Source organism: Triplophysa rosa, linkage group LG10 (assembly GCF_024868665.1).
Source record: "Triplophysa rosa linkage group LG10, Trosa_1v2, whole genome shotgun sequence".
Lineage (NCBI taxonomy): Eukaryota > Metazoa > Chordata > Actinopteri > Cypriniformes > Nemacheilidae > Triplophysa > Triplophysa rosa.
The window spans coordinates 8,904,537-8,929,482 of NC_079899.1; the positions used below are offsets into that span (position 1 = coordinate 8,904,537).

Genomic DNA, 24,946 nt, shown 5'->3' on the forward strand with positions numbered 1-24,946 from the left:
TATGTTTGTGCGTCAGGGTTGCCAGGTGCATGATTATGGGATGCGTCAAGCACCACCCCCTTGGGGGTGACCGTCCTTTTTCTGGCTTTCAGAACCTCACTGTGAGTGTATTGGGCAATCAGGGAGCTGTCCATGTCTCTCCCATAGGTGGATCTCGAACACGAGATGATGAAAGAGAACAATAGGTTACTTTCGTAACCCCGGTTCTCTGAAACATCGAGTGGAGAGATCCACCAGCTTTTCCCCGCTTGCTGCACGAGAAGCGAATATACTTACTGAAGAACAGCAGCACAGGCAGACCTTATATGCTCTCAGGTAAGGGGGTGTGGCCTTACCTGGTATTGGCTGCTAGCTTCTGTCTGTCTAGCCAGACTTGGTGCAATTGGATGCTTCTGCAGAGGTCAGGTACGGATGCCCTTCCCATAGGTGGATCTCTCCACTCGATGTTTCAGAGAACCAGGGTTACGAAAGTAACCTATTGTTTCCAAGGTTTTGAAAGTGCTAGTGGTGACATGATACACTTCAAATCTCTTACCTGACATATCACCAGTGTCACCTAAATGAAAAAAAACATAAACATAAACAACATAAACATAAAACAGCACATTTGAAATGTTAATAATGTTGTTAACAAAAATGGTAATTATAATTAATTCTGCTGGTTCAAGATAAGTGAATCAGTTTAAAACACTATGTTATACCATTAGCACAAGACTAAACAGCATGTGAATTTATTTTTATAGTACAAAGCAAATGTTTGTAAAAAAATATTTAAAATGCATTTCAGAAAAGATCAATAAGGATCTTAAGTGAGTAGAGAGGGTGGATGTTTTCACAAACATACCTACTTGGCCTGTTGCCACCACGTTGGGGAACTTTGGGTGCTGATTTATGGTGAGGCACAGAATATCATCGCTGTGTTCTAAATAGAAACTCTGACATGCTGAGGATAAACAATCAATAACAAACAATGAGGGTGCTTAATTCACATACTGTATGCTTAATGTAAATAGATAAATGGAATCCACATGTGTCCGATATCATGCTGACTTCTTACACCCACTCTGGTACATTAATGCATTAAACATTACATTACATTTATTCATTTGGCAGACGCTTGTATCAAAAGCGACTTACAAGTAGGAGAGCATATCACATTTTGTCAACACGCTAAACATCGCATTATAAATGTCAGGTACCTGTTGTCAAGTTTAGGACGACCCCTACTGAGGCAGTGTGGTATATGATATCCGCCCCCTCGTTAAGGTAATGCACATTGTTACGGCAGTCGTTGCCTCGGTAACCGAACACCAGCTCAAGCACCAGGTCCTGCAGGGACAGTCAAAGAGGGGTGTCTGAGGTCATATCCATGACAACAGCAGAAAGTATTTGGCTCTCAAAATGTGAAAGGACGGGCACTTAAAACTACGCTGAGGTTCAATCAAAAGAGGATAAAAAGATCATCTAATCGATCTGAATGAGGGCACAGAGGGCTCAGCTATAAACATTTCATTGATGAAATATGATAAGTTTGTCAAATGGGATAATACAATAAAGTACTGTATTATGGATTAGTACTTGGACTAGCAAACCATCCTGTAAATATAAAACACAATAACTATGCTAAAATAGTGAAACTGAGGTTTCACTATTTGGATATATACTGTTTGGATTTTGTAGATACTGCTACATTCACATTCAAAAAAGATAATATTGATAATATGAAAAACACCAGATTTCTTTAATCATAACTCAGTTTTGGCATTACTCAGAAGCATAGCATTATATAGTACAGGATAAAGCAAGTCAGAAAAGAAAGATGTATATAATATAGTATAGCATAGCATAGCATAGTACAGTATGGCATAGCATAGTGTAATGTAATTTAGCATACCATAGTAAGGTACAGCATATTATAGCAAAGTATAGAATGAAGCAGGACAGAAAATGACAGTGTATAGTATAGTGTAGTACGGTAAAGTATAGCATAGCACAATATAGTATGGAATAAAGCCTGACAGAAGGGGACGTATAGAACAGTATAGTGTAGTACGGCACAGTATAGCATAGCACAATATAGTATGGAATAAAGCAGGACAGAAGGGGACGTATAGAACAGTATAGTGTAGTACGGCACAGTGTAGCATAGCACAATATAGGCTGGACAGAAAAGGGCAGCATAGTATAAACAGTATAGTAATGTATAGGACGAAATAAAGCAGGACAGAAAAGGACAGTATAGAATATCTTAGCATAAAAAGGTATAGGACTGTCCTGCCCATCACTCACTTCAATGGGTCTCTTTTTCTTGCCCACGTTGTTGGTCTGAAGTTTCTCTGGCATTGGTGGAGCCCTGCTTACTGGGGGTCTGCACCCAAACAAGCAAAAACAAACACATATTTTTAGTATGTATATCAGGATTTCAATAAAACCTAATGCTTAATATGAAGTTATTAGAGAAGCTGGTGATCTTTGAAAGTTTGTGTAAAGTATCTGTAAACTGAACACTGGTGTAAAAAGGCCTACAATCATCATTTCGAACGATATGTAAAGTGAGTGAGTGGTCCAGTCTTACCTTGAGCCCCTTGAATGGCAGCATTAACAGAGAAAGACAGAAAATTAGAACGGCAGTCTTTTGGTGTTCAGCTCCCCGAGTTCTCCAGATAAAAAGGAAACTCAACACAGGGACACTGACAACACATAATACAACACGAACCAACACGTAACCCCGTTCATGTTCAGTTGACCAACCCAATGAGCTGGTCAAGCCATCTGCCTAAATATAGCTCATTCAATACAATGATTTCATTGTTGCATTGATGACATGGAATGCAAACAGGGAAAAGTGCAAGCAATGCTCCCGATAGCTGAAGCTATCTCTACTCTTTAAAATATTACAGTGAACTAATGAAGCAATGACAGAATGTCAGCCAGCAAAACACTTCCCATAATGTTGTGCCACCTACTCTACTTGAAGACTAAAATGACCTGCATTGAAAGCATCCCAAGCTATACTAAGAGCAATAATTTGGCGATGTGATGGCATCCGCGTGCAGCATAGCAAACATCCACAGAGCACGAGAGAGGCGGCACATGAGATCGCTTTATATTTTCAGAAACAAATGACACTTTGGTTACTCTTACCTGACTACGCCCTGCCTTCACATGGAGAGAAAGAGGAGTGCAGGAAAGGAGTGAAGGAAATCGTAAAAGACAAACATGAGGGTGGCAAAGTCACTCCCTGCCAATGTGTTGCATGAATTCACTTTCAGATGTTCATTGCGAATTCTTTTCAAGAATTTTGGCAGTTAATCTGCGCCATATGTTGAATAAAACTATTTTCTGTTCTATTAAATGACAAATAGTTTGCACTGTAAAAAGTTAGTTCAACTTAAAATTTTAAGGCAACCAGGTAACTTATTTTTTTAAGTTGAAACAACAAAAAACAACAAATCATTTTTTACAATGGGTTTAGGGAGTGTACTACCAACATGAGGTTATTTACATAACATAAAATGTTAAGGTGTGTGATATATAGATATTATGTGATATACTGCATTGGTCAAAATACATTTAACTGAATTTAAAAGGAATGTATGTTTAAATTGTTTATCCTTATTAGTTTTTAAAGACATGACAGAAAGAAAAGTGAAGGGTCTTTGTGGTATTACTGTGAACGTTGACGCTACATTGGCTGTCATTTCTTTGTTTCCATAAGAGGTTACCTTTCATCTACCGATGGCTCCTTCTGTTGTAAGTGGGGCTTGACCCCTGTCATAGCTCGATAATTTGTGGATAAGGCCTTGATGACATAGACGATCTCATTCTCTCGAGTTACATCACTGTCGTACCCTACAACAAAAGAGAAGATTGATATTGAGAGAAAAGATCAACAGAAAGCGATATCTTATGATTCATTCTAGATGATATCAAATGTGTTTTTATAGGCTGAATCATAACTGTTTTACCTCCATCATCTTCGCTCTCGATGTCCGACTCCTCGCTGTCACACTGTCTGGCCTCTCGACAGCTCTCGGTCTCATGGCTCCAGATCATCAGACAGGTGTCAGAGCCGCCCACAGATGCTAGCAGAGAGTCATCATGTGACCAGCGCACGTTGGTCACGTGGGTGCTGTGAGCCATGTACCGCTTGAACTTTGTATATTTGCCCTATTAAAATAATGTTTATGTTAACAGGCACAAACATTTTTAGAGCAGGTTGTTAGTGAACTGAAAAAGGGAAAGGCACAGTTTAAACCGTGACTCGAACCTTGACAGCTTGATTCGTGAATATTCATGAAGTGACACAACATTCACCCAGTAGTCCTTGCACAACTGGCACTTTTGCTTAGTCTTAAACCCGTTCAGTTTGCACGGAGACTGATACGCTTATATAATACAGTGATTATTTCCTAAATGTGGAAGGGAAGGACTCATTTTTAATAGTGTGGGGAGCTGTCCTCCTCAGTTATGATACACCAAAATCTACTTGACTATTAAAACAAATTGAGGTATTTTATACCAGGATGATCAAGGTGGTGACTTAAAGGGACAGTTCACCCAAAAACAAAACTTCTATCTTTTATCCACCCTCACATTTTTTGAAAACCTATACAGTATATGACAGAAAAGAAGATATTTTGTCCATACAATGGAAGTCAATGGCGGCCAGTGTTGTTTGGTTACCAAAATTCTTCTTTTGTGTTCTGCAGAAGAAAGAAAGTCATACACGTTTGAAATGACACGAGGATGAGTAAATGATGACAGAATTTTCATTTTTGGATGAACTATCCCTTTAAGTGTCTATCCCTTTAAACTATCCTATTTTTTAGTGTGTTCCTATACACATTGTTGGCAATACTGTATGAGCAAAAGTAATAGCGATGATTGCCCCAGTACTAATACTGCTAAGATTTTCTTAACCTTGACTGGGTACTTGAAGATCTTGACATATCCAAGGTCATCCCCAGTGGCTAGCAACTTCTTGTCATAGCTAAGACATGCGGACGTCACTTCAGTTACTTCACTGACCACAGGCCAGATTCCCTCACAGGAACTTCCAAGCACACACGTCCATGTGCTCCAGTCGATCTTCTCCACCTGGAAAACAGAGAGTAGACTAATCTCAAATTATTGTCACTTGTCGCATTTTCACTAAAAAGCAAACTCATTAAAATGTTGACATTAATTGTTTCTGATAAGTACAATATGTTTTAATCAATACAGTACATAAAGCATTTGCATCAAAGCCATATATTATATAACTAAAATTGATCAACAACAACAAAAACCTTTTAAAGCGTATGACCGGCAGCATTCTTTTCAAGATAAAAATCAATTCAATAGACACCTTTCCTGTTAGTAAACATTGTGACGCGTTTTTGTGGGTTGAGCTTAGCTGGAGGCAGAAAGATCCCTCTGACCACATTACTAATGTATTACTAATACTAATACAAACCCGACACATAACATGAGCCGCTCACTGTTCCTTCTCCCTTTATACTAAACACACTTGTGACAACTAAAAAAAAAGAGATGACAAACAGTTTCCTTATGTTTAGTTTCTGGCCGATAGTTAACTGCTAGTTGTATAACTAACAACGTTAGCGAGCATACCCTATGCATTCAAAAGTTAACGCTATGTGAAAAATAACCTTGTTCCCCAGTTTATGATTTAGGCATACGTGAGATGTTTTTAGACACATAGACAAATCATAATCCACACCAACAAAAGACAGTCGTTTTCTAATCTTAGGTTACTGTTATGAAGTGAAACGCGAGCATGTTTAATGATCGTTTCTGTTCAGTCAGCTCGTTTTATTGTGTTTAACTACAGCTGTCGTCAGTGTTTTTGTTTGGCAATGGCAGGGGAATGTGTTAAAATATCAAATTGGAGACTGTATTCTGTCGATTGCGGCACTAAACAACACAATAAGATGATATTTTAAACTCCTTATGTAGCCGAATCTGTGCTGATTTGTATTGGCCGCCTCCAGTTTTCCCTTTGTTTTGCCTCCAGCTAGTGCCGTGACGTAAGCGTGACGTCGGCGAGAAAGGGGTCTATATGGGCGGAGACCAAAATGCCTCCTACAGAAACCGTGCAATTAGCTAACAGCAGAAGAAGCATTGGGGGGTTTCCAGCTTTTACTAAACCTTAAGATATTAAAGTAAGTGTTCACTGTACCGGTGGCCCTAAGCATGATCTAATTCCCTGTCTCCAAATTTAGAGTTAAGCTAATGAAAAGTGGGCCATGTTCTTGACCTTAAGGGTGCCCTTCCTCCTGCAGGGTGACACGATGAGATGCTCAGCATCCATACAGTACCTCTGTGGAGGGAATGGTTTGCTTCTTCCCACGAGGCGCCTCGAAAAATAGTTGCTCCTTCGCTGATGTGTTGACCTGCAAAAGCTTTCCTAAAAAAGGAAACACATAAAACAACAAAAAAATAGCTCAAATCTGACTGAACAAAGTTGAATCTAAAGCAATTTATAGTTGCTGTTCACTAAAACGGAACCACTGAACCAACCCATAGTTGTCTGTCGACTTATTTAATATTCTCACCTCTCTTGTCCCAGTCCAGATGAGTGATGTAGTTCATGGAGCCTTTGCACACGCCAACCCTCTTGCTGCTCATCACGTTATATATGTCCACAAAACTGTCAGCTGATGCCACCGCCAAATATTTGCCTGTGACTGCAAAGTTTTTTATGTTTATTATTCAGCTCATATCATTGTCCAAATAGCACACACCCATTAACATGGCCCCTTTATGGCACTCCTGAGGTTTGATTATGTTGAAATTCAACAGATACAAGACTGGAATGGCCACAATACATCTAGAAATACTGAATAAATGAACATTTGGAATGGTCTCTTAATTCGTTCTGTATCATACAGATCAGATGAATGAATTACATAGCCACATACAGTATCAAGATACTGTGTAGTAATATTAGCATAACTAACCAGGAGAGAAGCAGATTTCGGTTATGATGTCTTTGCGGTGATGAAATGACACCAGGTCTTCCAGCGTGTCTGCGTTCACGATGAGGAAGCTGCCATCATTCAGGCCCACAGCCAGAGCTTTGCCATCCGGAGAGAAGCCGCAACATCGCCCTCCTACCAATTAGCATGCAGCATTAAGAGATTCGTTGTTTAACACAGTGGTTCTCAAACTTTTTCGTTGTAAGGCCCCCTTTGTGTTAAGTGCATCGCTTTGCGGCCCCCCATATAAAAGACGTATAATCTTAAACTTAGAATTTTAATTAAACCAAAAACATTCAGTCATACAATGCTGGAACCTCAATTCTTTTGGTTGGTGGTGTCATTTTTCTGATGTTTGATTGCATAAAATCTATGATAAATTTCTATATTTCATAAAATGCCACAAAATCTGTGGCCCCCCTGGATCCATCTTGGGGCCCCCCAGGGAGCCACGGCCCCCAGTTTGAGAACCACTGGTTTAACAAATGACAGCTGAAAAGGTGGATCTTCTTTATACCCACATATGGATTCATGCTTGAACATGACCGGCAAGTAAAATGTTAAAGGGATAGTTCACTGAAAAAGAAAATTGTGCCATCATATATTGTACATTTTCATTATAATTCATTATTATCTCATTTCTAACCTGTATGATATTCATTGGTGGTTAATTGTTTCGCAAAATGTTTACGCTGCTTTTTTCACATTGTTCATATTATTGCAGCATATTGTCTAGCCAATAAAAAATAAAAACCTGAAGTTGTTTTTCGCTAGCAATCATCTCCCAGCATCTCTCAAACCTCATTTGCATATATTCTTCTCAAGCATTTTAAATACAGTCTATGCATCTTTAATCTTTTTTGTCATTTGAAGCTTTTTTTAACAGCCCCTTATCACTGTATACTTTCACTGCATATAGAAGCTGGGTCAAACTTCTGCTAAACTTCTCATTTTGAGTTTCACCAAAGAAACACAGGGACAAGGGTGAAAGTAGATAATGACCAAAATTTCACATTTGGGTGAAACAACCCCTTGAAGCATTATACAATTATAATAACCTGCTTATTACACAGGTAAAGATTCACTTTACTCTAATTATAATTATTAAACATTCATTTAATTTGCGTTGATGAGTTGAACGCTCATCTTGCAGATCTGGAGAGAGCTGCTTGATGAATTCAAGAGTTCCTCTGGAACATTTTCTGACAAACAACCTTTAGTTCTTCAATCAATATGCTATTAGGGCCCATTTGCATGCTGAGTGTTCTTCACTTAAGTTATATTTCTCTGTGCAAATTGAGTTTCTGAAGCATAAGGTCGAGCATCGTGTAGCACAAGCCTGGAATGCAAATGACACAGAATACACAGGAGCTATTTATATCAGATACAGTAGTAGGGTTGTTTTCTTGTCTCTATTTCCAAGGACTCAAACCCATGACCTGCTAACACAATGCTCTTCAAATTGAGCTACGGGAACAACAAAAGACACTGGGTGAAAGGTTTACAATAAATATACTGTAGGTCCTTTGTATGTTTTCCAATAACCTCAGTGACCACCGCCTACCTTTCTTGAGTTTGCGTACAGCGAGCATGCAGTGGCTGGGCGAGAGGTCCCATATCCGCAGGGTCTTATCGTCGCTCACAGTGGCACACAGCGGCAGATGAGGGTGAGTGGCCAAACCGCACACTTCGCCCTCCATGTGACCCTAAAACACATCCACAGTCATATAACTAACAAAACAACAATCTGCTTTTAACATCAGCATAACAGCACATGTATTCTGTGATAAAAAAGAAATCCATACAGCTAAAGTTGGTCAATGATGCACAACAATCTGTAAATCTACCATTAAATCTGCCATTGTCTGAAAAACATTTCAGGGCACAATAGATAAGATTTTAATCCAGCTGAAATGTTTTTGGAAGTCTGGGTAGCACAATTATTGTTTGACAAATTAACTAATAACTAATAAACCGCAATAATGCCGTGGCCTCATGTTTCAGACTGGAAAGTTTGTACAGTACTAACTGAGTTGTTACATTTAGTAGGTAAAGAATGACTTGTTCTACAAAAAAAACAAGCGATTAATCATGATGTCAAGAGACAAACATTAAATCGGTGTCCAAAAACCTGTTGTTTCCTGTCAGAGCCACAACACAAACCCCAAATATCTTTTCAAGCATGAAAAATGCAGAACTTTTTGCTCAGTCTGCAGTTACATAACCACAACGGTGAGACCATTTATTTCTCTTTGGAATAAAACTGGGGCACTTTCAGTGATGTTGTATATGGACCAGGGAGTAAAAAACTAGAAGAGTTGCGTTACATGTTTAAAATGAAGGAAGATACCTGATCAAACAAGTATGATAAAGGAAGGAGAGAAACTAGATGAACAAAAAGACCAATTATAGACCTGTTCGGATGACGTAAACAACGCTGGTTCAGGACGGGTCCAGAAGAATTTCCTGTTAAAGTTTTTTAACACTACACAAACGTTTGAACAAAATACAATCAACAGAATATTTATAACCGATTTAAATGTTAAAGAAATATCTTTAAGATTTAATTATATATGTAAAATAATATACACACTCATAATAAATAAATAAAAACTGAAACCGGAAGTGCTTCTGGACCAGTTGTTACATCTTGAAAAGTGGTCTATAATTTAGGATGCAAATAGAAGCAAAAAAGGACCAATGACAATCCAATACAATGACGTTACTGGTGCACCGATTGCATTAAAAAACATTTCAGCAAAGTCAATGGATTTTTTAAACTTCAATGTTCAGAAAGTGTAAACATTTGGATGTACATTTAAAGCTTCATGTAACTGCATAAAAATAAAAAAGACAAATATCAATGCGGTGCTTGTATCAATGTTTAAAGTGGTAAGTATATGAAACGTCAGCTGATGCATAATAAGAAATATCACTATTTATATATTTTGTTTATAGATACTATTAATAGATGTTGTGTTTTTGAAAACGTCTAAAAATAAATGAATATACCAACAAACATTACTGAATTTAAACAACTCATTGTCAGGATGAATAGAAGCAGGTGTTGTAGGATAAAATGGAGAGGCATTTTCAAGTGAATGTAAATGCAGTTTACCTCAAAATGAAAACTCTTATCATTTATTCCCTAAAGACATTGCAGGTGTATCTGACTTTCTGTCTTAAGCTGAACTACTCAGGAAAAATAACATATTACTTGCTGCAGGCCAATAAATGCAAGTTAACAGATTTCAAAATGTTGTCAAAGAAATTCATAATATTTATAATAATAATTAAATTAAAACATTATAAACAGACTATTCACAAGAGTGTATTTCACTCTGGAAAAGGCGACAAGAGTCTCTTAAGCTTATTAATTTTCTGCAATACTGAGTTTAAAGTTACTATGAAAGAGAAACTCTGTATTAATCAATGCAGTGTTCATTTAATCTCTCTTCAAAAATGTCGAGGTCTCAAATGGCATAGACTTTTATGTTAAGTGGGGTGTAGCTGAGTTTCCTTATTACTAGACTTAATTACTATATAAATGAAGTAACACTGAATCAATAGCAGTCCAGGTTTGAGACAGCAATTTTTAATTAGTTTCTTTCAGACCATCAGAAATGTCTTCTTTAACTGCACTTCAATGCATAGGTTCTGCAATATGGAAGCATATTGGTTGCTATTTTCAATTTGAAATGCAATACGCAAAATGGCAATGCAGTATGTAAAATGACAATGCAATTGTATATTTAAATATACATTTTAAATAACATATATGCAACATTAAGTGCAAAATGAAAATAAAATTTCAATTACATCAATTACATTTGTCAGTTCCTACACTAGTTTTAATGTTATTTAAATGGATATTTTTAATGCTCTTTAGTTTTTTAGTTGCTCTGTTAATGATAATGCATTTAGGGAAAATAACATTAGAATTTTCATTTTGCCACAGTTTTGCTTGACTATCTTAAACATATATAATCAATCCGGGGGATGCATTTTCATTTTCATTTTGCATCTTAAAAAGCATTAAAAATATCCATTTAAATAACATATTAAAACTAGTGTAGGAACTGACAAATGTAATTGATGTAATTGACATTTTATTTTCATTTTGCACTTAATGTTGCGCATATGTTATTTAAAATGTATATTTAAATAAACAATTGTATTGTCATTTTACATACTGCATTGCCATTTTGCGTATTGCATTTCAAATTGAAAATAGCAACCAATATGCTTCCATACTGCAAGACATAATACAACATGCTTATATGCATGAATTGCAATGATAAATGTGCTTAGCAGCCAACAGCCGGTATGGGTTAGAGGATATGTTGATTTTTAAGCGTCAGTCACGAAAACGCCTCAAAAAGGACAAAATAATCGAATGCATATATGCCAGATGTGACAGTAAGTTCATAAGGGCTGAGATGTTCATGAAACATGAAAGACAGCTCGAGGCTCAGACTTGTAAAGGCCTGTTTAATGAATCAACGGAACCCGAGTGAAGTTAAAAAACCCTTCATTTAATTCTTGCGTTACGGTACTTGTCCACTGGTGTGGAGGAAAGTCGAGCATCTCACAACTTTTGAATGCTCTCAACACTTGCTGCACAGTCAATCCCACAATTGCCTACATGAGCCAGTCCCTATGTTCCCTTACCGGAAATCACGTGACATTTTTTGAATCCCTTTAACTGAAATTGCACAAGCAAACATAATAAACTTAATGAAACACGACAGAACTTTTGAAAAGACAAACATTTGATACATTTTATGTATAAATAAACATTGCTAGACAGGCTGGGAACACGATCTACTTAACAGCTGAATTTAATATTAGACCAAATTTGTGCACGGATATGTAACAAAATAATTAAAATGTTTCTCATATGTATTTCAACTATTATTACAAAAAATAAAGTCAGAGATGTCGGTTTTGCTGGTTTTTGATAATTACCAGCTGTGAAGTATCACAACGCGCACGCAGTCACGTCACAGGAAAATAAATAAACAGTGTCCCAATGTGAAGCCTGCCAGGGTCCTTACCAGTGCCCAAACCCGTGTACATGATATACTGATTCACGACCTCGGGAGCTGATTAAGACGCAGCCTACGTTACAGTTGGGAATGAATTCACAGGTTGATCTACCCATTTGGCCTTAAAAGAGATTGTCTTTAAAGGAGGGGCACGATCTTGTGATGTGGGGTGGAGGAGGGACTCAAGAATTGTCATTGGTGTTTAATATTACTGAAATAGGTATGTATATAATGTATGCTGCTGTAAAGGATGGTGGAGGACACTGAGCAGCTGAATCTGTGCCTTACCTGAACCAGCAGAGTGATGGGTCCATTTTTGTCCACTTCTAGAATCTCACCGTTCTTTGTTCCTACAAGGATATGCCCGTGACCCAAAGATATGGCACGAATGGAGGGATTGTCCTCCAAAAGTAAACCTGCAGGACGGGATGTGTTATAAATAAACACTCATGCATGCCCTCGGCTTTCTATTTATTAAACACACAGGATGTTCTTAGAGGATGAATGGAGGTGTTTGTGCCTGTAAAAGTTCTCAATGTCACAGTGTTAAAGCTCCACAATAGGCCTGTCAAATGATTAATTGTGATTAATCGCATCCAGAATAAAAGTTTGTGTTTACATAATATACAGTATGTCTGTACTGTGCATATGAATTATGTATTTATAAAAACATACAAATACATGGATATATTTAAAAAATATATATAAATGAATAAACTCTTATATATAATTTTATTACTGGTAAATATAAATAAGGTAGGGCTGTTAAACGATTAATCGCGATTAATCACATCCAGAATAAAGTTTGTGTTTACATAATATACAGTATGTCTGTGTACTGTGCCTATTAATTTGTATTTTGAATAACATACACATACATGAATATACAGTATATTTAGGAAATATTTTGATGTATTTATTTATATTTATTAGTGCTGTCAATCGATTAAAAAAATTAATCGGCTTAATCACACATTTTCTGTGATTAATCACGATTAATCGCACATGACAATAATATTTTAAAATATACTTTTACATTTTAATAATTTCACAATTAATCTTCAAAAATTGATGTAGAAACAACATATTTCTTTAACAGCGTCATTTTATGAATGAAAGAAAACTGAAGGAAGTTCTCAAACCCTTTACAGTCTTTAATGCTAAATTATAAATTAAATGCAGAAGAATTCTCATTAAAGCTACAAAATCACATTGATTTCTTCTTTTGTTTTGTTCTTTGATTAACTTTAGTGACAGGAGTCACAGCAGCACGTTTAAGAACGTGGCCCCTTTAAGAGCTGTCTCAGTACGCAGATCTGACCGTCACCGCACTCCCATTTTCACAACTCTTTGCATTCATTTAAGATTTTATTTTACACTTTGAAGTCTTGCTTAAGAAAATGCTAGACAAAACGGGCTTTCTGACATAATCTTGTATGGTTTTATCCATTCAAGCACGAAAGAGAACTTAACACGGATGCGCTGTCTGACAGAGATTCACTGACGCAGCCTTCAGCCCATGACTGTATACACCAGACTGGACCTCGCGTTGCGTTTTGCCACGTCCCACAGTTTAGAAGCTGTCTATCTTCATTGAACGCGTCAAAGCAACTGTTTCAAATCGCGCTTAAGTGGTTTAAAAGCCTGTACACGAATAAGAGCGTGATTACATAATGTAACGCTAGACAAAGAATGTCAAAACAAAAGGATGCTGCGTTAATTGCGTTAAATATTTTTCACGCGTTAATTTGAAAAAATTAATCGCTTACGTTAACGCGTTAACGTTGACAGCCCTAATATTTATCAATCATTTAAATTATATGTAAACGTTTATTCATCTTTATATATTCGATTTTTCTTAAATATATGCATGTATGTGTATGTTTTTAAATACAAAATTAATAGGCACAGTACACAGACACATATTATGTAAACACACATTTTTATACTGGATGCGATTAATCACGATTAATCATTCGACATCCCTAAAATATGTACTTCTAAATATTTCCTAAATATATACAGTATACCTGTATGTGTGTGTTTTTGTGTTTATAAATACAAAATTAATATGCACAGTAAACAGACACATATTTTGTAAACACAAACATTTATTCTAGTTGTAATTAATTGCGATTAATCGTTTGACAGCCCTACTACACGCTGCAAAAAATCTGTTTATTTGTATATTATGTTTTCCAGTTGGAATCAATGAAAACAGAATTGTGTTTTAACGTAAGGAAAGTTTACCTTTGGAGCCTGGGGCCAGCACCGAACGTTTGATGGCATATGTCTTGAGGCATCTCTCGAACGTGTCGTCCCACAGAGCCACTATTCCATCTTTTCCACCAGTCACAAAGCCCTGTTGACAACAGTAAACTCACTTAACCTCATAATATTACAATGCTGCAACATTTCAACAGGCCTTGCTATTGTCAAATCTGATACCTTTTCTAGAGCGTGCATGCTGAAAACAGGCCCGTCGTGAGCTTTGACAGTTTTCACCAGGAACATGTCTCTCCAGATGCAGATGTCTCCAGCGCAAGTCCCTGAGAAGACCATTTCTTCAGTCCAGCCGTAAACAGCACACATCATGGTCTCTGTTTTTCCCATGCTGCCCTTCTTCCCAATCAGTCCACCTCCTGAGGACATTATATCGGCACATTATAAAATGAACTATGAACTACACTGGCGCTCGTGTACTTCATGTGAGCTTTAGTGTCTTACCTGCTCTATGCCAAAACTTCATGTGTTTAACTCCAGCTGTGATGAGTTTGTCTGGCATGTATGTATTGATTTTAATGACGAATATCTTGTCCTTACTTCCCCTTTAAACGAAAAAGATAAATATTTCAGTTTATTCACTCTCCTTCGTAACCGACATAACTGTGTGAATAATTATGACATCATCATCAAGTATGTACTGTCTTGACTTCAGCAGAACTGAACCTGAACGGTGGAGTTTTTGGTTTGTATGAGGCACTATTGGGCTGTAATTGACCTGTCTGTTGTGTTATACATTCTGTCTGAGTTCCAGCGGTGAATGGAGCAGCACAGGGAAGGGTGGCTGTCTGCAGTTTTGCATTAGGCCCCCGGAAGGAGCTGTTTGGAGCGCTGCACTACCTCTGAACTCCAGACAGGAGAATACAACAGATTCAGTCAATGAGAGGATTTTATATCTGTTTTATAGATCACATTACAAAATCCATCACAAACGTGTCTAATCTAGTGCCCTTTACTTATAGACGTATCTATCACTATCACGTGTACTTTACATATCTTTAAAGGAGTCATATGACACGGCTAAAACGAATATTATCGTTTGTTTTAGATGTAATGCAATGTGTATACACGATTTAAGTTTCAAAAACGCTGTATTTTCCACATACCGTGCATGTTTGTATCTCCTCTTTGCCCCAGAGTTTTTTACAAAGCTCATCGCTCTGAAAAGCGAGGTGTGCTATGATTGGCCAGTTAACCAGTGCGTAGTGATTGGTCGAATACTGCAAGCGTGTGACGGACATGTAACGCCTCTTACCATATTTGGAACATCAGGTTCCAAAGCAATTGCACTGACAGGTACGCCCACCTTACTTGCGTGTACATTTGGGTGGTCTTAGTAAAATCATACCACGAACTGATGTAGATTTGTGGGGGTGTGGTTACACAAGGCGTTTCAGGCAGGTCTGGGTGAGCATTCGCTTTTAGATAGAATGCATCTTTTGTTCCGACACTTTCATTTGTGCAATTTTACGTGTCTAATACATGCATGGGAAACTTATAACACACCAAAGACGCAGAAAAACACGTATTCGCGCCATATGACCCCTTTAATTAACAACTAACAGTGTGTTATGATAGAAGGATAAAACAGTCCCTCAGTCACCGCATAACCAATCGTATCATGCAAATTTCTCTTTGGGGATAAAAGAGAAGAGCAGCAGGTTTCAGCATTCTGTTTTGCGCTAATGATCATGCTGAGATGAAAGATTGTATAATAAACAGGCTACTGTCATGACGTAACTGCACAATGTTTTAGACATGCACAGAGAAGCTACTGTGATCCACAGCAATCAACTACACAGTGTATTTCTAGAGGATGTACTATAGACAGTTTCATGAGACACACGCGCCTGGCCCGAAAGTGAATGTTTATGTTGTTGAAACTGTCTATAATACTTTCTCCTATCCACTGCTAACCATTTGATTTGTAGTTCAATCATTTTAGCATTATGAGAAACTGAGCAGATCAAATTAGAAGTAGAAAGAGAAACAGAAGTTCATGAGCAAATCATAATTTTAGAAACCATGTTCAATCACACAGTTCAGTCATCCGTGTCCGAACTGTTTTTTTTTCATTTATTTTACATAATCATACAACCTTTTGTTATCACAGCTTTATTTCCAGAAACATTACATGAGTGTTTTTTGCAGAAATGACAGTTACCATGGTAACTGTTTGTGAGCAAATACACAGATGGGCTAATTTGATGCTTGGTCTTTTAACTTGGAAAAAGATCGTCTTTAATTGATGAATTATTTTCACACATTAATGTATTTTAAACAAAAAAAGAAACTTTTACATCATTGTACAGCTGGAGGTATCACACGTCTGATTTCAAGTTAAGACTTTCAAAATACAACAAATCTCTTTTTCGTTAAAATATATGAGTAGGTGTTTAAATTAAACATTAGATATATGATTAGATGGGGAGAAAAAATATTGCAATGTAAAAAAATAAAAAGACTAGTCATGAATGATGAAAAATGCAATACTATATGTAAAACCTATATTAGCTGCCATCTAATGGCTGGAATACACTACAAGACTTTTAAAATCTGAACAGATTTTTTTAAAACTAGACATACACTTGCAGATTTTTTGAACGTTTCAGATAGAAACACACACTAACTGACTTCAACAAGTCCAGACTGAAAATCTGGTCAAACTTTGAGCAAAAGTCTTGTAGTGTATTTTAGCCTTAAACCAGTATAAACCAAATTAAAATGATTGTCATGACTTTGAACTGGGACAATCTCTTCAGAAAGAGTTCAGAAAACCTGTCTGAGACCAGTAATTACTTCTTTAACACTTTTAATGCCAGTATTTGTGCATAAATTCTGCACTTCACTTAATAAGAAAGGGAAAAGCGAAACATTCCCCTATTCACTCACCTGATAGTAGAGAGCTTCTCTCCTTTTCTCCATTCCCAAAGGACGATGGTGTGATTGTCATCCAGACCCACAGAAGCCAGCCTCTTCCCGTCCGCTGCAGAGACAGACACAACACTGCTCTGATTATACTTTATATCAGCCACTAAATAACAGCATATTACATACATTCTACCATCTCAGCCTCGCTAACTATGAAACAAGACATTCCAAGTAATGCAACGTGACAGCTAACAAAGGCATCACTCCAGAGGGAATTACAGCTGGATAGCATCTCTAATGAGAATAATCGTCTAAGTTTAGGCCTGTGACATTGACAGACAGTAAGGTGCTATTTTGGCCTTGTCTGCTTTTAGAAATTGGACTATAAAACCTTGTTGGATATTCTAATCACACTAAAAGAATCATTATTATTGAACAAATTACATTTCTACAAGTTTTTAAGTGTTATTGATGGCCTGTTATTGTGGAAGCACTAATATCACCTGCGCCAAAACGTCTGTAAACCTAAAAGCACTGTGATTGGTGGTTTTCCGTGTCAGGTTTTTTCCTGTCTTGAATATAAAAAGCTGCAAAGTGGACCAGATTTCAAGCTGATTGCCAAACGTCTGGATATGCTAAACTAACAAAGGTGCCATCCAGAGTGGTTGGAGGGAGTCTGCTTATATTTCCAGACAGCTGTCAGACAGACAGAATATAGAGAACCGGCTCAGTACAGCTTCAAGTGTACATGACACCCACTGTTGCGTATCCCTTTCATAAGATCTCTTCCTCTCTGCGTCATAACTGTACTATAAATACAAATTATGATCAAGCAGTTGATCACACAACGCTTATAAAATAATAACATGAAATGCCATCTTCACAATGTTTTAGGGTTCCTAGATACATCTCAAATCCTTTTTTAATGCAAGTCTATAGAATAGCATTTTTTTCACCTCCTTTTTTGCGTAAAGTAATATCAAACCTGTCCTTAGCACAAATGATGTGGGACAAGAAATACTCAACAGGTTTATTCAAGTTTAGGCAATAGCGAAGCTCATAATAAAAATAGCCGAATAAATAATACATTTGTTGCTCAGTGATTATTCGCCGTATCATACCTGAAAAGTCGAGGGCACAGACCCCAAACTGGTGGAATCCTTTAAGAACCGACAACGGTTTCAAAGACTCTGTTTCCCATACATGAATAGAAGAATCTCGGCCCACCTGGATAAGAAACATACACAAAGGACAATACGCTTAATAAAAACGGTCCTTTAAGGGCCGTTCACATTATAACGATAACTATAAAGATAACTGTAACTATAACTATATTTGCGTCCACACCACTGGACGATAACAATAACGTTATGTTTATTTTAAGCCACTGCAGTGTTCTCAATCACTAAAATGAATGTACTGTAGATGACCTGCTGATGCTTTCGTTTTCATTCCAGAACGTCTTTTCTCCAAAATATGACAGCAAAGGCCGGATGCTTTCTCTGAAGGCTGAAGGTGCGCTCATAGCATATATTGCATATCTAAGCATCTATTGCATATATTGCAGCTTGCTGACTCATAAGCGTTACATATACTGTATAATATGCCGCCGTAAACACACCACTTTCCGACCACTACAGTCTTTAATTCTGACATAAAAGCCACGTTACGATCACCAATAGTCAAACATTATCTGGCAGAAACTGTCTGACAGTATGTTTTATCGTACATCAGCTGGAAAAAGATCGTTCTGAAAGTGATCCCAACGATATCGTTCTCTGTATCTTTATCGTTATAGTTATGGTGTGAACCCCTGCTATTCTCCTGAATTAAGAACGATTTTTCAAACGTAATTTTTTATAGTTATCGTTATAGTTATAATGTGAACGGCCCTTTAGTTATATAAACTTATTAGTTCTGCTGAGATGATAAATATGTTGATATGAAAGGCAGACGTCAGTGCTGGTTGACTGTACCTGGCCTGTGGCTACATAGTCTTTGACAGGGTGGATGGCCAGACAAAGGATTTCATCATCATGGCCCAGGTAAAACCGCTGTGTGTTCTGCTGTCTGTTGTACACGACTCCAACAGCTGCCACGTGATACACAATCTCACCAGTCTGAGTGTAGAAGAGATTACTTCTGCAGTCATAACCTCTGTAACTGCAACAAACACACACATACACACACAATCATAGGCATGAAAAATGAGGCACCTAATATAACGTATCCATGTACAATTACATTTATGCATTTGGCTGCAACTAGGCCAACACAACATATCAAAATGATCGAAATATTGCAAATATGCATATCGCAATAGATTGCAATAATTTAATACAAAATTCTTAAAGTTATGTTTAGTCAAAGCTTTACAGTTCGTGTAAGTGACATTAAAATATGTGTTCTGAGTTTGTCACACAACAGAAAAGTGTGTTATTAACCACCCGGCCAAAGTTTAATGGAGAAAAAAATAAAAGAAGTTATTAAAATCTTGGAAAAATAAGCAGGACTCTCTGCTCTCAAACGCTGGGGGCATGTCCGCTGTAGCCACGCCCACTCACGTAGCTCAACCTGTGTCCCCAGTAGGCTATATGTGAATTGTGAAGATTTTTATGGGAGGATTTGAATTCAAACACGCGCGAGTCAATGCATGCAATATTCATCAAAAGATAATCACAAAAGCACTTCACGATCATGCGCAGTGAGCCTCCTTCCGTTCTCGCTATTCCCTTCCGTCCCTTCGCGTCTGCGTTACCGTTTGCTTGTTATTTGGCGTGAGCTTTGTTTAGTTGGGCAGAGTGAGAGCGTGAGAGAGCCTGAAAAAGTGTGCGTGAGAGCTTGCAACCCTGAGCTTGTGAATGAGCAGATGCCTGATGCTAGGTGCTCTAGTGATAGGGGAGGGGCCATTGCGTCATCAAGCCACCGTTTCAGCCCCGCCCAAAAAAATCCTGAACAGACAATTTGTGAAAAAATGTTTAACGGTTTAACTCTACAATTCAGTACTACATACTTCTGAGTCTTTGTAATGTGTTTCAGCAATACATTTCTAACATCTATAATGTGTTTAGAAACAATTCTCAGAATTCTCTTTACCCGGACTTTAAATTGGTTTGAAAAACTTGAAGCATTATCGTATCACACAATTGTTTATCACATTATTTGGAAAGTATCGTATGTACTGTGCAGCCCTACTTTTAACTAAAGCAACTTACGGTGAATGGATGAATGTCTAAAATGCATGTTATGTTTTTAAAAAACTATAGCTATTTTAAAAATGTAAATGTATCATGTTTAGATATATTTGGATCAATGCAATTGTGCTAATACTAGAATGTCCTTTAGTTTTACCTGTACATTGATCATGTGGACCCATTTCCCAAAATGCAATTATTTATGTAGAATGGGTGTATGTGCTAATGTGCTTAACCTTTGTAATTCAAACACTTTAACTAACTCTTTAAATCAATCAGAAATTAATCGCAGTTGGCTTGTAGGACCATTACATGCACTAAAAATTGATGTTGTGTTCTATAGTACCCATGACATTGGCATTGCTAGCAGTGTTGTGTGTAACTAGTTACTAAGTAATTAGTCACTGTAATATAATTACTTTTCCCTTGAAAATGTAAAGTAAGGGATTACTCTGATTTATGTGTTTTACGTATTTTACGTATGTTACTTTTGATGTAATTAAACTAAATACTTTGTGTAATATATGTGTGTGTAATAGTGGAATTGACATCTGTCAAAATGCTCACAGAATCCAAGCGCAGGCAGACAAAGGTTTAACAAAAAACTCTTTATTAAAAGAGACAAACAAAAAACCCACAATGGGGGAAAACACTACAAACCAAACAAGAATCAAAACTAAAAACTTCCTTGAGGGGAATAACAAAACAAGGTCCAAGGAAACTATAATAATAAATAATAGTCCAAACACGAAGGGAACAGGGTAATCCAAAACACGAAGGGGAGCAGGGTAATCCAAAACACGAAGGGGAGCAGGGTAATCCAAAACACGAAGGGGAGCAGGGTAATCCAAAATACGAAGGGAAACAAGGGTAATCCAAAACACGAAGGGATACAAGGGTAATTAAACAGTAAATCCACGGTTGACTCACGGGCAGGAAAACATGCAGGATACGGGAGACAGGAAGGAATAAACCGACAAGGTGTGAGGGAAACAGGGACACTAAGAAGGAAAACGTTAATGAGGGGAGATTGCACAGGGACGGTGAAGGACAGGTGACAAGACTTAAAAATAATGGGAAAACAAGCGGGAAAATGACTAATGTCACAAAATAACACTAATGGGAGTTGACGGAGATACAAGGGGGCGGGGCTAGAAGACGCGACACCAGAGAGAGAGCATGGCAATACAAAATCAAAACAATGCCATGCCCTTCTCTCCACATAAAACACATGAGTCTGACATGATCCTGCCACAAGACAAGGAGAGGCAAGATCATGACAACATCAAAATTCAAAGTCTAACTTTAAAATCTGTGCTTTAATGTATAATTCTCACATTTGTAATACTTTGGTCAGTTAATAAGAGTACTTTATGTTTAATATTATTTATTTAATTGAATTAAAAGAGCCCTTTCGTGCCTATCGTTGAATCACTTAACTAATTCAACTCAACTCAACTTTATTTATAAAGCGCTTTTACAATTTTCATTGTTACAAAGCAGCTGTACATGAGACATATTGACTATAAGCAAAATAATTAAAGTTGTACCTGCAAAAACAAGAAAAGGTTGAAAACACAGAAGACAGACATACCCACATACAAAACACTCCACACACACAATATGCACACGTACTAACACACATAGACATAGAGACACACACACACACACGGATGCGCACGCACACACACACAACACACACACACGTACGTACACAGACAAGTATGCACACACACACACACACACGCTCAGTGAGAGCACACATTTAGGATAAAGGAGAGAGAAGCACAGGTCAAATATAACAGACTATAAATTCCTATATGCAATATTAATTAAGTAAAACTTTAAAATTCTAAAGCAGCCCCCCCGGTCAGGCAGATAGTGCAAAAACAGTATGCAAACGGTGGCGAGGAACCCAAAACTCTAATCGAGAAAAAAAACCTCAGGAGAACCCAGGCCCAACCAGGGGATTCCAGTTCCCCTCTGGCAAAAGCTGCTGCCTCTGCACAAGCTCCAGAGAGCTTGCACAACAAGGCTAAATAAAATAAATAAACTTAATAATAAATAAATTATAGTTTAAGATTATCATTAATAATCTAATAGCATTTGAAATTCTAATCAAGGTTGATATAGGATATAGAAAGTAATTAGTAATAAGTAACTAAATACTTTTTGGAGAGAGTAATTTTTACAGTAATCTAATTACACTATTAATATGTAATTAGTAATTAATTACTTTTTCAGAGTAACTTACCCAACACTGATTGCTAGTGCCCACTTATAAGCAACATGAATGACATGATACTATATAAACAGTAGTAGCACATCAGCACAACAGCAGTTATATAATTTATCATAAACAGTATGCTAAACTGTTCCGTTAGACCAATTTTAAGAAACTAAATAAAGAAGAAAAAACAAATGGGGTTTGATTGAGTGTCTGCTAAAATGCATTGGCTCTGCAGTGAATGTTGCATTTATTATGCATCTCTTCATCTTCTAAATGCAGATCCAGGTCTGCTACAGTAGTCCTTGCATCTTTAATCTGTCAGATGATTTATGGAGGCACCTAAAACGGACACTTAATCACAAAACCAACTTTAGAATTGCGTTAGTCCAATCCAGTCCTCTGTCTGGATGAACAGATAGATACCCGTAGGACAATACAACCCTACAAATACTCTCCATATGTGATAAATGGGTTCTCTGGCAAAACAGAAATCCATCACCATCTTCTTTAAAAGTCTAGCTTCCTGAACTATAACTCATCTCTGCCGATGCTTGTGACATGAGCTTGTTTATATGTATTTTCAGTCTGTTGTGTAAAGGGTGAAAAGGAAGGGAGACGGGACAGTCCCCGATGTGTTTTTCATCTAAGGAACGTCAGAAAGGTGCTCTGTAATAATCCAGGAGACAATGAAGGTGTCTACCTGCATGACTTTGAGTCAGAGAAGCAGGATGATAGTGAAAAAATTGTATATGTCAAATAATACAGTCCTAACAATAGAGCCGACCGGCCATGTACCATCAGTCAGGAGCGGTCGCCCCGACTGTCCCAGAGCCGAGGTCCCTATTTCAGACTCAGGGAGACCATAAATTAACAAGACCACCAAAATAACTATAAGTGAAAATTATTTGATCATTTACCCACCATCATGTCATTCCAAACCTGTATGACTTTCTATTTGCTTTTGTGTTCAACATGGGGTGAAGAAATGATGACAATATGTTTTTGAGGGTCAGTAACTGTCAAAACAAACAGTGCACTGTCTGGGATGTGCTGTAGCTCTTACCCATGGATAAAGTGCAATCTCAATCCACTGGCTGGAGCTCTCTCTCTCTTCTTCATGGTCATGGCACGATGCTTCTCTTTACACTGCTCTTTAAGCTGAGGTAGATCTTCTTTGTAAACCTGGACAGTGACATCTGAGCATCAAATACTCCCCAAATTCAAAATGCAGGGCACATGAGAAAATGATCTGTCAGATTTGGTCCCAGATCACTTTGTATAAATTGTTCTTTATATTCTAAGCAGTTCTAGACAGTGGATTATAGACTGAAACTGACAGGAAAAGGGAACAGGTTGAAAAAAGGACCATCCGAATGCAGCACACAAGGCTTTGACTCCACCGGACAATATGTTTTACACCCATGCGATCACAGACCTGTCGCCGGTACGTGAGCTGTGTTTCCTGTTCGATTTCAGAGTCCATCTCAGGCACGTCCGATTGATCAGAATCGGATTCCTCGCTGTGTGAATCTATCAATGTCTCTGTAGAAAAAACAGAGGCTTTCAGCATGTATTGATTATGCATTCAAACTGAGTTAAACGCAAAGTTAATTAACAAATTAGCAACAATTGTTTGAATCATTATTTCCTGAGAGATCCTGAATAACTCTTTAAAGTACCGTCCCTCCCCTATAAAGATTTATCACTGAGAAAACTGCTGACGACTAAGAAACAGAACTGCGAACATGAGCAGTGACAACCCATTAGGAAAATGAAAATCCGCATGGTGGTCTGAGCTCTGCAATATTCAAAGAAAAAATAATCTAATTTGCATTAATAAATGTGCATCTATAATCTTATGCATATTTCTGTGTTCGATCATATTAGGGAATCATTTTATTTATTCATGTTAACTAAAAACTCAAAAATGAAATGTATAGAGACCGTTTCATCGACGTGCGCCTGACCCACAGTTAACTTCCAGTTTGTGTTTGGTTAGTGTCTAATAATATAACTATTTATATTTTATTTAATTTATGTTCATAATAATTGTATTAAATAAACGATTTGTTGAATTTTGTTGTATGTTCGTTTTATTAAATGAACAATTTGTTGAATGGGTCCTGTAGTTTTGACACATTTAAACAAACCGTATGGTAAATTGACATCTAGCAGTTGAGTTTGGTATCAGAGTCTAAATTCAAATTATTGGAGAGACAATTTTAGCCATCTAAGGCCCGATTCACATTTCGCGTCTAAAACTGCGCGGAAAACAGCGAGCCGCGCCGCTTTCTCTCTTCAAATGACCCGCGGTGCATGCGCGGCCCCCTGAAAAGT

The 24,946-nt window shown here is 37.4% G+C and overlaps 1 protein-coding gene across 1 annotated transcript in view; it reads right to left on the reverse strand.

Annotated features, from left to right (window-relative positions):
• Window positions 1-24,946, reverse strand: part of eml5 (EMAP like 5) — a 96,402-nt gene that overhangs the window by 16,579 nt on the left and 54,877 nt on the right. The window contains exons 13-34 of the mRNA XM_057343466.1: window positions 24,045-24,151; window positions 23,673-23,791; window positions 19,162-19,348; window positions 18,307-18,412; window positions 17,207-17,300; window positions 14,759-14,859; window positions 14,480-14,673; window positions 14,282-14,393; window positions 12,320-12,447; window positions 8,548-8,689; window positions 6,966-7,118; window positions 6,561-6,692; window positions 6,324-6,412; window positions 4,924-5,100; window positions 3,969-4,170; window positions 3,726-3,852; window positions 3,145-3,159; window positions 2,576-2,584; window positions 2,290-2,368; window positions 1,200-1,329; window positions 845-943; window positions 536-556 (exon numbers count right to left, since the gene is read on the reverse strand). Of these exons, the coding sequence (XP_057199449.1) occupies window positions 536-556; window positions 845-943; window positions 1,200-1,329; window positions 2,290-2,368; window positions 2,576-2,584; window positions 3,145-3,159; window positions 3,726-3,852; window positions 3,969-4,170; window positions 4,924-5,100; window positions 6,324-6,412; window positions 6,561-6,692; window positions 6,966-7,118; window positions 8,548-8,689; window positions 12,320-12,447; window positions 14,282-14,393; window positions 14,480-14,673; window positions 14,759-14,859; window positions 17,207-17,300; window positions 18,307-18,412; window positions 19,162-19,348; window positions 23,673-23,791; window positions 24,045-24,151 (2,523 nt within the window). The remainder of the gene's footprint in view (window positions 1-535; window positions 557-844; window positions 944-1,199; window positions 1,330-2,289; window positions 2,369-2,575; window positions 2,585-3,144; window positions 3,160-3,725; window positions 3,853-3,968; window positions 4,171-4,923; window positions 5,101-6,323; window positions 6,413-6,560; window positions 6,693-6,965; window positions 7,119-8,547; window positions 8,690-12,319; window positions 12,448-14,281; window positions 14,394-14,479; window positions 14,674-14,758; window positions 14,860-17,206; window positions 17,301-18,306; window positions 18,413-19,161; window positions 19,349-23,672; window positions 23,792-24,044; window positions 24,152-24,946) is intronic.